This window comes from Protopterus annectens, chromosome 7.part0 (genome assembly GCF_019279795.1).
Source record: "Protopterus annectens isolate FY-2018-M chromosome 7.part0, PAN1.0, whole genome shotgun sequence".
NCBI classification, from domain to species: Eukaryota; Metazoa; Chordata; order Ceratodontiformes; family Protopteridae; genus Protopterus; species Protopterus annectens.
The window spans coordinates 1592493446-1592507568 of record NC_056739.1 but is presented as its reverse complement, the minus strand read 5'-3'; the positions used below and the strand labels follow the sequence as shown (position 1 = coordinate 1592507568).

General features: G+C 39.4%; 1 protein-coding gene across 1 annotated transcript in view; it reads left to right on the top strand.

Annotated features, from left to right (window-relative positions):
* Positions 1-7538, top strand: part of FGD3 (FYVE, RhoGEF and PH domain containing 3) — a 1715774-nt gene extending 1708236 nt beyond the window's left edge. Inside the window, exon 19 of the mRNA XM_044078146.1 lies at positions 5602-7538. Within this exon, the coding sequence (XP_043934081.1) occupies positions 5602-5826 (225 nt within the window). The 3' untranslated portion in view covers positions 5827-7538. The remainder of the gene's footprint in view (positions 1-5601) is intronic.
* Positions 7539-14123: the final 6585 nt, after the last annotated feature.

Sequence of the window (14123 nt, the reverse complement as noted above, 5' to 3'; positions counted from 1 at the left end):
ATGCTTACACTTAGCAAGGGTATCAGAACTTGTCAGAGATTTGGGATGCATGGCTAGGCTTAAGAAGGCCCTTTTGTTCGTTAGCCTAGTAAACACCTATGAACCTATGTACTGTGTAAATTTTTTTTCCATTCATGTAAACCCTGACTAATTAGTTATGTCATCCTGTCTATGATTTCTGTTTCTAAATGTTTAATGACTATTGAGTGTATTATTGTATTGACTGTACTTCAACATTTTTACTTGTACTGCTCTGGATACTGTTGTACTGTTTTAATTGTTCTGAGGGCAACTGTATTATACTGCTATTTCTGTCAGACCCATAGCTAGGATTAGACAAAAGGGATGACTGCACTGGTCACAAGCTGTTGTGGTGGTGGTGGTGGGCTGTGATCAGCAGTGTCGATCAATGTGGTTCACAGGCTTGGCTGTGCTGCACCACTCCCTGACCTTCATCACAGGTGATCCTACTATCTCATCCTGAGGTTGATAAGCAGACTGTTGCCTTTCCACCAAAGGCAGCCCTTCTGCTTCCCAGGGCAGTAATTTGGTCAAAGGTCAACAGCATCACAGTAAATACTTTATCCATTTATCAGCATGCTGACCTGGAGTCAGATAGAAAGATGGGTCAGTAAAGTTATTCAATAATGTGTTTACTGGTATGATAGAGGAGTCATTGATCACATACCTAGAAAGCATATAAGGTCTTATGGGAGAGGGAGTGAAAGAAAGGTGGATAAGAAATATATAACTGTAGTGGGAAGAAAGCTTGGTAGGTTGATTGGGGAAAAAGTAAGGTTATGGTGTGTGTAATTTTATCCTCCCTGATCTCCCAACAAGAAATTTTTATGACTATCAACAAACTCAAACCCAATAAATCACCAGGTCTAGATAGTCTTCCAGCCGAATTCTACAAAGCCTTCCCACAAAAATTATCTGTCTTTCTTCTTCATCTATTTAATCACATTACAGCCAGTGGTGTATATGATATACATCTAAACACATCTAAAACAATTCTCATACCTAAACCAAACTCCGACCTCAAAAAAAACCTGAACTATAGACCTATAACCCTAATAAATCTTGATATGAAAATATTTGCATCAATACTAGCAAATAGAATTAAACTCATCATCTCAAGCATTGTTTCCCCTGAACAATCAGGTTTCATAATACACAGACAAACCTTTGATCATACCCTCACCTTGGACTCCATGATCAATCTTTCTACCCATACACACACTCCAATCTACACCTTAGTTATTGATGCCTCAGAAGCATTTGATAGACTCAAAGTAAACTTTTTGCTCAATGTCTTAACTCTCTTTTTCATAGCCAACAACTACATACAAGCTATCAAAACACTATACTCCCAAGGCACATACTTACCTACAAATCCAAAAACATCCATCTTCTCGAATTGACATTGAGAATGGTGCCAGACAAGGTTGTCCTATGTCCCCCTATCTTTTTAATTTATACATTGAACCCCTTTTCCTTCTCATTTCTCAGAAAACTTTCTACCATATCCCCAGTACCTTTAACACTAAAATTACCTTAGTGGCTTTCGCTGATGATCTAAATATTTATTACACTCTACCTAATTCAGACCTCCAGAAACTACTATCTGCTATGGACACCTTCTCAACTTTCTCGAATTACAAACTAAACCTAAAGAAAACAAATATCTTCCCTATTAAATCCCTATGTCAGCTTCCCCCATACTCCTTAGCAGCTGGTATTAAAACTGACCAATCATTAAAATATTTAAGACTATCCTTCCACCAAGATCCTAAAAAATCATATACAAATAATATTATTAAACTCTGGTCAAACATACAACAGGATATTAGCAGATAGACAAAACTTCAACTTCCATTCCTTGCTAAAATAGCCACAATCAAAATGAATCTTCTACCTAGATATTCTATACATTTTTAACACATCCAATACCATTATCAACCTAAAATTCTTCAAAACCATCCACTCCACAATTTCCGAATGTATTTGGGCCCCCAAATCAATCAGAATCAGTTATAATAAATTGACCTAACATAAAAACTATTGAGGGTTAGGACTGCCAGACTTTAAACTCTACTACAATATCATAAACTGTAATAGACTAATAACAATAGCTGATCACACCCCATCACCACAACAATGGTCTCCAACCTGGGTCAAACTATTACACAGCTATATCAAAACACTATGCATAAACCCCAGAGCCCTCTCTTTCCTTTATAATGAGAATTTAAAAAATCTTAAAATACACCCAATCATTAAACATAAAATCACTATCATACAAAAGATTTTCATATCATTAAACCTATATTATGCATTCACTTCCCTACAAGCAATCCACCTCAACCCCAATCTCAAAATGAATAACAATATGATTAACCTAAACAATTATCCCCTCCTCAAGAAATTAACCATCTCTGATATATTTCCCTTCAAAAATAATACTATCACTGAAATGAGAAACACAATTAAAGCTCCCTAAAAGCTATACTATCATTTTAAGACAAATTTGAGACCTTAGCTGATATATCGTAGCCAATCCTGATATCAGCGCAAATGGCATTCAAATCTGTAAAACCATATGGAAGCTCCTATCCACAAACAAAAAAATGTTATCTAATGCCTACACACTTATTCTAGCAATCAAAATGCAAAAAGAAGTTATTTATTCTAGTTACTAGGAGATCAATCCTTCAAGTCACAATCAAATATCTCAAGCGATCCAGCTTACCTCTAAACGTATTCCCCTTAAAAATTTAAATATACACAGATCATGATACTGCATAATGCCTATCTTACTCCATTCATTCTAAATAAAATATACCCAACCACCTCTCCATTCTGCTCCTACTGTGATAATCACAAGGTTGATTTACTCCACATCTTCTGGAGCTGCAAGTGGACCTACAAGCTATGGTGCTCACTTAGAGTCCAACTAGAAAAAAATGGGCTATGAAAAATCAACCTTATCTTGGAAGCTATCTCTCCTACACATTACCCCCGCTGGCCTGAATAAACTTCAAACATGTATGTTAATAACACTAGTTTCTTTACTTAAATACTACATTACATTACGTTGGAAGGATAAAGCATCACTCACCTGGGAGGGTTTCAAACAAGTAGCTACCAAACACCTACTAGCTCACAAATATTTAACCTACACTCAGAATCCCACGCCCACTTTACAGAATTTTGGAAATCCCTTTTTGAACATATTCTAATTTGAAGTTGGTATATATAATTAACGATGGACTTTTGGCATATGTGTAAATAGTTTTCACTATCTTAATTTTTTTTATTATTCAGCAATGTATTCACTGGTCATTTGTTACCTGTCAGTTATCAATGTTATGTTCAGTGTATCTGTTTTCATAAAAAAAGAAATAGAATATTTTACACAAAAAAAAATTTCAAAAAAAAAAAAAAAAGGACACGGTGTGTTTAACTGAAGAGTGAGGTTCAATCTACAATACAAGAGGATATTTAATTTGCTAATAAAAATCAGCTTGTTTTGGACCTTAGAATTTTAAGATTGGAATTCCAATAGAGAGTGGGGTATGCTGGAGAAAACGTGGAGGAGGAATATTTAATATCTCCCGTATAGTAGAAGAGTGCTGAAAGCTAAGGTTGTCAGGATTTGTGAGATTACATGGGCAGGATTTTTAAGAAAAGTTTACTCAAGTCTGTTGCATTTTCAGTTGCTGATGTTTCAGACAGAATGGATATTTGTTTAGTAAGGATTATAACTGCATAGTCATTGTTTTTTCAGATTATATAGAATATAGCAAGTAGCTATACATGAGCTTCCAAGCAGTTTGTAGAGTACATAACCTAAGGATATCCAGACTTTCAAACATTCCTAAAGGTGATATAGCAAGCATTGGCCATGCTAGGGCTTTGCTATACTTTGATATCCTACAATGGAGCGTCCATGCACTTAGTAACTCTGAAGTCTTCCAGCTGGACACATTCTACGCTTTGACAACATTAGAGCCTCATTTCTTCTTATTTTTTAGCTCTTCAGGGTAAATTTAACCCAGGTGCTTAACCAGAGAGGGAAAGCTTAGTAAAACATCCAGTGCAATACTGTATTTTCAAGTCAGGCAGTGACTCTGAAGCTCTTTTACTGAGCAGTGTTTTTTCTCATCAGTATAAATCTGAAGGTTATATAAATTAACAATGTGTCAATATTCACAGACTACATACATACATACTGTGTACTAGTCTAGATGCAGTTTTGAAGGCATACCAGCCACAATACTGAGATACATGTGAGGCGGAAACAGAATCTCATGGTTGCAAGTAAATGTAAAGGTACAGCATGGTGAAATTTACTGTGCCCCTTATCAGATCAGTGACTGCTCAGTTCACCATTTATTGTGATGATGCATGGAGTTCCATGTACTATATATGATGCTCATAATGTCAACAGTAATTTAGTACTGCTCACTAATTGAGTTGGGAGAGAAGAACGCAATGCTAAAGGCATACAGTACAGCATACTGTGCAATACTTGAAACTTGATCCTGAGGGCATTGAGCTTGATGGATGGTAAGGTTTACCTTAGGTTATAAGTACATAATCCCTAGATTTATGGAGCTTGCTTGACATTGTGACTACACACAGGTGCAGACATATACACACACATACACATGCAAACACACACACACACACACACATACACACACACACACACACACGCACACACGCACACACACACACACACACACACACACACACACACACACACACACACACACAGATGCAGGAGGCAGCTGTAAGGTAAGAGCTGTTCAGACTATGAACCTGTGTAACAACTGCAATTTGCAGGAACTGAGCTGAGCAGTTCATAAGGTTTCACAACTGTATTGTGTTCAATATCCATTCCTGCATATTGATTTTCATTTGCTTCTTTTTGGGGATTTATAGACTTTCAGAGTTCTTTCTTCAAATGGAAACCAGCACTCATATACTTCAATAATATAAATCATTGTTTATATTTTATCATATCAATCCACAAAGCAGAATTTTCAAGCAGTTATGCTTTTAATTTAAACAGCAGTCTAGCATAAACATGATCTACGGTGCATCAACAGTGCAAGCAGAGCATTTGACTGACTGACGGCATATTGAGTAGAGATGAAGCACAAAGAGCATGTACTTTGTGCTGGTGGGGTGCCATATTTTCATCCATTACAATGGAATGAGCCATTAGAATCAGTGCCTGTTGTTTTGTAAGTTCAGTGAATGTACTCTCATGGGAATATTCTAGACAATATTAGAAAGTCCTGCCTGTTCCATGTGATATAATACCTACTTCCCTTCGACAGGGAATGAAAGTCAGTGGTAGAAGCTGTATTCTACCCTTTTCCGAGAGGACATGTGTCCTAGTTTGAAACAAAGTTTAAGATTTTATAGATAGAGCCCCTTTTACTATTGGTGCATATGAAATGTTGATTTGTAAATGTTATCATTTTATTATTATTGTTATTAATAGTTGTAAGTATCCCTGTGTTTTCAGAAGTTTGAAAATATAGATTTAAGACGAACTGCTTTCAACCATGTTCTTATTTTTTTCAGGAGGCACGCACACAGAGAGCTATACCGTTGCCTGGTTATGAAGTCAGTCTGGCAGGCCCTAATGACAAATTTGAAATGAAACATGTTTTCAAGTTAACACAGTCTCAGCAGACCATCTATTTCAGTGCAGATGACAAAGATATTCAAGTGAAATGGATAGATATTCTTAGTAAAGCTGCCAAAGGGGACATTCCAATATTTGATGAAGATAAAGACAATCAGTAAACTGTATCTTATCAAAAATTTAGAGTGACTCCACTAAATCACACATGCTCTATTGTAAAACAGTTACTTGAGAGCAGTTGCAATGGCACTTTTATTTCTCAGTGATTTAAGGTCCTGTCCAGCAACCCAGTATGTGCCTTTGGGTGGCATGTGCAATTTATTTTGGAGTTCAGCACTGCCACAAGATTCAGCCCATATGAAGTTCTGCATAAAGTTGGACTTCCTGTACACATGCTGCATATCTCTGCACAAGAAAACTGAAGCTGGGCATAATAAAATGAAGAAGCATGAATGTCCATAAGAAAAGTTTTTTCATACCTAAAAGAAAGGAGCAAAATGGTGCTACAACTTGGGTCTGAAGGGCCCCAACTTGATGTTTGAAGCAAATAATTATTTTTTAAATTAAAAGATGGAGCGTCCTAAATGTATGTTCCAGTTCTGTTATACTGTTTCCTTGCAAGATTATGCATTCCATTTCATCATGTCTACAGGGTAAAATGAGGCAAAGTCCTAAGAACTGGCATTTATGTTATGTTTTGTGTTGACGACACAGCAGAGAAGCAGAGGCTGGACATCACATTTCATAAAAATATAGTATAACTACAGTCAGGATAATCTGCTGTTTCTGAGCCTTAGTAACAAACATTCTGCATACTTTAACAGCCGAGAGAATAATATTGTGGACCTAACATGGCAGGAAATTTGGAGTGTTGCACTTGTATAGTGATGTTGTTTACTGGATAGGGTTTAAAGATGATAACTCCGACCTCACATGTAAAAATGGGAAAAAGAGGTTGTGGCTGGCTGGATGGATGAACTATCATTTTTCTCTGCTTTAGTCTTTGTTGAAAGCATATATATTTTTTGTCAAATACTGATGATGTGCTTAAGAAACTACCCTTAACTGATTTATTAATAGAATACAGATTTCATACTGAAGCATTAATAATCCTTTTATTATGGCAGGATATTTATGACAGATGGATTCAGCAGTGTTGTGTATATTGATGTTTGCTGGATGGGATTTTAAAGAGGGATAATTCCATATATATAACTATCCTTTTTAATTCAGTCTTTGTTGAATGTGCAGTCTCTTTTTGTTTAATGCTAATGGTGTAAGTGAAAAAGCTCTCCTTAACTGATATAATACAAGACTACATGTTTTGTACTGAAGCATTAATAACCCATTTATTGTGGCAAGGTATTTTTGTCAGATGGCGTCAGCAGTGTTTGTAAATATGTCTATTCAAATACCTGTAGTGGCTGTTTTATCAAGTGTACATTTCTGTAACTGAATTAATGCTGCCTTTGTGTACAAACTAGTTAAGAGCTTGTGGCTGGCCACTGACAATCCCTAGGTCACTGTTGATTGTCTGACAAAAAGCAGTTGGATTTGTGAAGTCTATGTGCTGTGATTATCTTGTTATTATTATTATTTTTTACTAAATCTGCATTTTCCCTGTGGTATTATAGAACAAAATATAATAAGAAGAACCATAGAAAGTATTATCACTTTCTATAGCACTTGTGACATAGCAAAAATGTGCATGTTCAGTCAGTCATATATGTATTGTGCTTTTCTTTTTCAAATAATATAAACATTCCTAATCAACAACATTATGTGAATTTGAAAATGGGTTAATGTTTATCTCCTGCTGAAACCACGTACTTCAACATCAGACAAAACAAAAATAAACAAAGAAAAATCTTTAGAATGTCCTTATATGCAATTTACTGCATCGGTGGCGTCTACCTTTATATTTTTATCAGAAGGTATTTGTTGTTTTGAGTATTTTCTCATGCATATTAAGTTTGACTTTATCAGAGAGTGTATAGCTCATGAAACTTTGAAAAATAGTGGGGGGAATTCAGTAAAGCCTACACAGTGTGATTTTCCATGTAGGTGTAGTGGCACAGCCCCAACACGGAAACCGGCAGCTGTGCAATCCAGTAAACAGGGCAGAGGGGCATGCATGAGCGTGCAGACATGGAAGTGTCCTTGGAATGCAAATCAGGTGAAATCCATGCATATGAGGTTGATTTGCGATCCAAGAAGCTGCATGGTACCTATGTAGGAGGCTTGTTGGTGTCAGAAATGTACACGGAAAGTAACCATATACAGAAATGAAAAAATTAAACAGGCTATAAAAGCACCAAAAAAGGTTGGCTGTTGCAATGTAGGGATGGAAATGCCCAAAACTATGTCCAATGAGTCCAAAAAGCAATGCAAGTAATTGTAAAATATTATTTTTTTTTAATACACATCTTACGTTTGCACAGCACACAGCAATGTGCAAACATGCCAATATGCAAAAAAATATATTAAAATGTTTAAAAATGGAAAATAAGACACTTGCAAAAATCATGCATTATAGTGCCCTGCGTGCATAGTGTACAATGGCAGGTTTCAGTGTTTGCTAAGGAGGCAGGACCTGGAGTAGTGAACTATCCAGGGAATATGCAAGGATCTGTATGCAAATGAGCTGTGGTACTGAATAGCAAAAATGAGCTACTGTGTCCCCAGATAAAACCCGTGTAGGGCCAGAATTGTGTTGGTGTTAGTAGATCAGGTAGCTGACATCAAAAGGGAGTGTGTCATGGTGTCCTTAAGTGGATTGGAGCTCACCGGTGCCTGTTTGCGCTCAGCTAAGCGGGGGGGGGGTGTCACATGCTGTTAAGCTGTGTTTAGCCCCATGGAGCATGTTTTAGCTGGATTAAGCAAAGCTGAGCATGCCTGTGCATGAGGGTATGTATAAATTGCTGAGCACTGTTTATTCTACTGCTGCAGGTTTGTTTGCTGTTCCCCAGTGCTTAGCAGTGAAAGAAATAAAAGAAATATATATGCAAGGAAAAAACCTGGGAAAGCCAATTAACTACAAATGACTGATAAGCCCTGTTCCACTGACACTGGGCCATTCAAAACCTTCAGTGATAGACCTGACAGGTGGAATGCATCATGTCAGCCAATCACACAGGCTTGCATCTGCAGCATACTACTATAAAGCATGCATCCACACTTCATTCTGATTTTTCCCACATAGTCTGCACTGTTGGAATACACACTTGGGAATTTTAACTGACAAAATGATAGGGGCTGCTGCTGCTCTGCCACATCTGTACATGCTAGAGGCTGAGGTAAGTGCTGATGCTGATGCTGACAATAGACCTAGACTGAGGAGAAGAAGGAGAAGAGTGTTCAGGCCCAGGGTAACCTTCCAGGGCTACATGAGCTGGAGATAGTAGAGCACTACAGGGTAGACAGGGGCATACTCCAAGAACTCACCGAGCTTTGCTGCCCTCAACTCAGACCCAGACCCAACAGAGGGGAACCAATCCCAGTGAAAACAAAGGTATATGTAGCCCTTAGAATACTAGATACAGGTACTTTTCAAAGACCTACTGGGGACATGATGGGGTCTCACAAGCATCTGCATCCAAGGAACTCCACCACTTCCTGGCTGCCATCCAAACACATTCCAGTGAGCACATCTATTATCCCTGCACCCCTGAGGAGAGGTCCCTGCACCCCTGAGGAGAGGGCCAGCAATATGCATCTCTTCCACCATGTAGCACACTACCCTGAGGTACTGGGTGCCATAGATTGCACTCATGTCCATATCAAAGCATCACCTGGTGATGAGGGTAGAGCCTATGTCAACAGCAAGGGGTATCACTCCATCAACTGCCAGGTCATGCCCAGGGCATTATCATGAATGTGTGTGCTGGCAGCCCTGGCACACATCACAGCTGTACCAGACATTTGCCAGGGGAATATTAATATGGCCAGATACTGGGGGGTGCTGGTTATGCACTGGAACTGTGGATGATGACACCCATCAGAAATGCACACACACACCTATCAAAGAACACCATAATGAGGCACATGCACAAGCTAGGAACATCACAGAGCACGTGTTTGGGCTGCTCAAGTCATGGTTCCGCTGCCTCAATATGTCTGGTGAAACCCTACAGTACTCTCCAGCCACATCTGCACACATGTTCATAGTATATGTCATGCTACATAGTATGATCCTATGGAAAGAGCTGCAGCAGGAACATCACAGGGAAGGATCACACAGCCCCCCACCAGTGCCAAGGTCCCCACAGCCACAGGGAAACTAGGAGGAGGAACACCCTAAGCCTGTCCCTCTAGGCAGACGTAGGCATGCCAAGTATGTCCAGGCCTTGGTAAACAAGCAATGCATAGAACTTGCACTGATATCCTAGGGACCTAGGGACTGTCCCTCATTCTGACTCACATATATAGTAAAAAAGATGCCAGCGACACCACACAACCTGTACCTTACCATGTATTGGCTGTGTACAGCGTATATCTGACAGAGTCAGCCATGAAGCACTGTGATCACAACTGCTGCAGGCACAAAGTAAGTCACTCTTCTTTACTACAAATATATGGTGTACTAGACTATAGTAGCATATGTATGTACCTGATGCATGTATGCTAGGGAATAGAGTGAGCTGCTGGGAAACCTGCAGACAACTGACAGCTATGTGGGACAACACAAGTTCTCAGCCCAATACTGGCAGCCTCATAATATTGCAGTAGGCCCCAAGGCAGCAAAACCCACTGCACTAAGTGAGGGAAATGACAAACAGCGGGGTCATAGGTCAGATGCATGACTGTCAATGCTAGAGTCCCCTACCCCTAACAGACCCGTGTTCCCATATAACTGCAGATACATTATGTGTGCAAGGTAATAGCAGCAGACCATACAATCCCAGGGCTATTCCAAACAACCTGGTGACATATTCCATTTCCACAATATGCAGGGGTCAATGTGGTATGTATGTCTGTGCTTGATAGTGTCAGAAATTAAACTGCACTGTCTGGTGGCTGTTGTGGCCTAGTGGACTAAGTACATTACCATGATTAATGGTGCTCATGGTTCTAGAATGGCTCTACCAGTATTTTGCATGTGAGCTACACCTATGCTAGGTGTTCTGCAGACTGTCCATATGTCACTATCTGTTACTGCAAGAAAGCTGGACAAAGCCAGAGATAATGGAAGGACATGGGGCCAAAGATAGCTCTGAGTAACCTACATGGTGGCTAGTAGTAACAAGTCAGCAGAGCAGCAGAACGTCAAGGCCATCACAAAACTGTATCAGTACTTACAAGTCAATGGGCACCAGCATACCTCTCAAATGTACAGAGTTTCGCAGAATGTCCACAGTTTTGCTTCATGTGTGTGGTTAATTTTTTTATAACATTGCAGTTTTCTTGCAAACTAGTGGCAAATCAATAAAGGTTGATGTTAGAAAATAATGACAGACATTTGAGATGCAAACTTCATACCCTTCAGAAAATTCATGCTAATAAAAACCTTGTTATTGTACCAACTGTCTAAGTTTGTAATAGTAATATTAAAAATTGTCCCTATTATTGCGTCTGTGTCCTGATTTTATATATGGCTTTGTCCTGATGTCTTGCTCTAACAGGTTGAGAGGTATGGTCACCATGTAGCATTATACTACCAATACAACACAAACTGTCTGAGGACCAGAGCAAACATATGGGACGCCATAGTGGACATCCTGCAGAACAGGTACAGTCAGAGGTGTGAAGTCTGTGATCCTGTGTGTGGTGTTACATCTTGTACCCCAGTCACAGCATACCTACAACTACATAGAGCTGCAACTCTGGACAAAGCCAGGAACTGGAGCGGGACAAAGGTCGACAGATAAGGAGAAGGATGAACTACTGGCCAGACAAATGTAAAAAGTGCAGAGTAGAACAGGTTGTTCAGAGTAGAACATTTGTTCCCTGCTGTGTATGGAGTCAGTAACTGAAATGTCTGCCAGCAGTTCCTCATGTCAGTCTATAATGATCTGCCACTGATGTACCAGGAAATCACACTGCTATGTAAAACGTACCAGACATAAGATGGAAAACACTGTTCAGTCTAATACAATCTGTACACACCCTAGGTATGAGTCAGATATTATGACCAGCACATAGCTAGGGGAATCCATTAGGTATGCTATCAGGGAGGTGTGGGGCTGTGTCATGAGGTGCAGCAGTGAAATGGCTGTAGCACAGTAAATCCTGGAGTGGAGTACTGGTAGTTGTGGACTGGAGTCTCCTTGTAAGTACTGATGGTCACAGTGGGCATGCTCCTACACTTAGCTAATTTCAGCCCATGTCTGGAGCCTCATTTGCATATAGAAGCCTCATTTGCCTATAGAACTGAGATATCTGTAGAGTTTTTTATAGATACACACACACACACACACACACACACACACACACACACACACACATATATATATATATATATACAGAGAGAGAGAGAGAGAGACAGAGGGTGGATGGAGTAATTAAAGGGACACATACTGGTCATAATTACCTTCCCTGATATGTAATTAAAGGGACACCCGCTGGTCATAATTACCTTTCCTGACAATTAATTAGAGGGACACCTGCTGTTCATAATTACTTTCCTTGACAAGTAATTAAAGGGACACCTGCTGGAGATAATTACCTTTCCTGACAAGTAGTTAAAGAGACACCTTCTGGTGATAATTACCTTCCCTGACAAGTAAAGGGACACCTGCTGGTGGCAATTACCTTCCCTGACAAGTAAAGGGACACCTGCTGATGATAATTACCTTTCCTGACAAATAATTAAAGGGACACCTGCTGGTGATAATTTCCTTCCCTAGAAAGTAATTAAACGGATACCTGCTGGTGGTAATTACCTTCCCTGACAAGTAATTAAATGACCACCTGCTGGTCATAACTACCTTCCCTGACAAGAAATTAAAGGGGCACCTGCTGGTCATAATTACCTTTCCTGACAAGTAATTAAACAGACACCTGCTGGTGATAATTACCTTCCCTGACAAGTAATTAAACGGACACCTGCTGGTGATTATTACCTTCCCCGACAAGTAATTAAACAAACACCTGATGGTGATAATTACCCTCCCTGACAAGTAAAGGGACACCTGTTGGTGATAATTACCTTCCCTGACAAGTAAAGGTACACCTGCGGGTGATAATTACCTTTCCTGACAAGTAATTAAATGGACACCTGCTGGTGATAACTACCTTGACTGACAAATAATTTAAAGGACACCTGCTGGTCATAATTACCTTCCCTGACAAGTAATTAAACAGATACCTTCTGGTCATAATTACCTTCCCTGACAAGTAATTAAAGGGACACCTGCTGGTCATAATTACTTTCCCTGACAAGTAATTAAAGGGACACCTGTTGGTGATAACTACCTTCCCTGACAAGTAATTTAAAGGACACCTGCTGGTCATAATTACCTTCCCTGACAAGTAATTAAATGGACACCTTCTGGTCATAATTACCTTCCCTGACAAGTAATTAAAGGGAAACTTTCTGGTCATAATTACCTTCCTTGACAAGTAAATAAAGGGTCACCTGCTGGTCATAATTACCTTGCCTGACAAGTAATTCAAGGAACACCTCCTGGTCATAATTACCTTCCCTGGCAAGTAATTAAAGGGACACTTGCTGGTCATAGTTACCTTCCCTGACAAGTAATTAAAGGGACACCTGCTGGTCATAATTACCTTCCCTAACAAGTAATTAAAGGGGCACCTGCTGGTCATAATTACCTTCCCTGACAGGTAATTACAAAAACACGTGCTGGTGATAATTACCTTCATTGACAAGTAATTACAGGAACACCTGCTGGTCATAATTACCTTTGCTGAAAATTTAAGGGACACCTGCTAGTCATAATTACCTTCGCTGACAAGTAATTAAAGGGACACCAGCTGGTCATAATTACCGTCACTGACAAGTAATTAAAGGGACACCTGCTGGTCATAATTACCTTTCCTGACAAGTAATTAAATGGACACTGGCTGGTCATAGTTACCTTCCCTGACAAGTAATTAAATTGACACCGGCTGGTCATAATTACCTTCTGTCTTTTCTTGATGTACTGGAAAATATTAGGGTTCAACCAAACAGCCTAATAATGGGCGACTTCAACTACTCCACCATTAACTGAAAAAACTACTCATATAGTAACAACTCCTTAGCTCAACACTTTCTGGAATTCATAAACTGCAATGCCCTGGATCAACTTATCCACACCCCCACCAGGGGCAACAATATCCTAGACCTAGTCATTACCAACATGAGTGACCTGTGTTCCACACCTGAAGTCAACTCCTCGTTGGTCCGATCCGACCATAAGCTAATCACCCTTGATATCCACATCCCAATCCCACCCCCCATTAAGTAAATCACAGTAAAACATTTCTCCAAAGCCAACTTCATGCTTAAGACAGA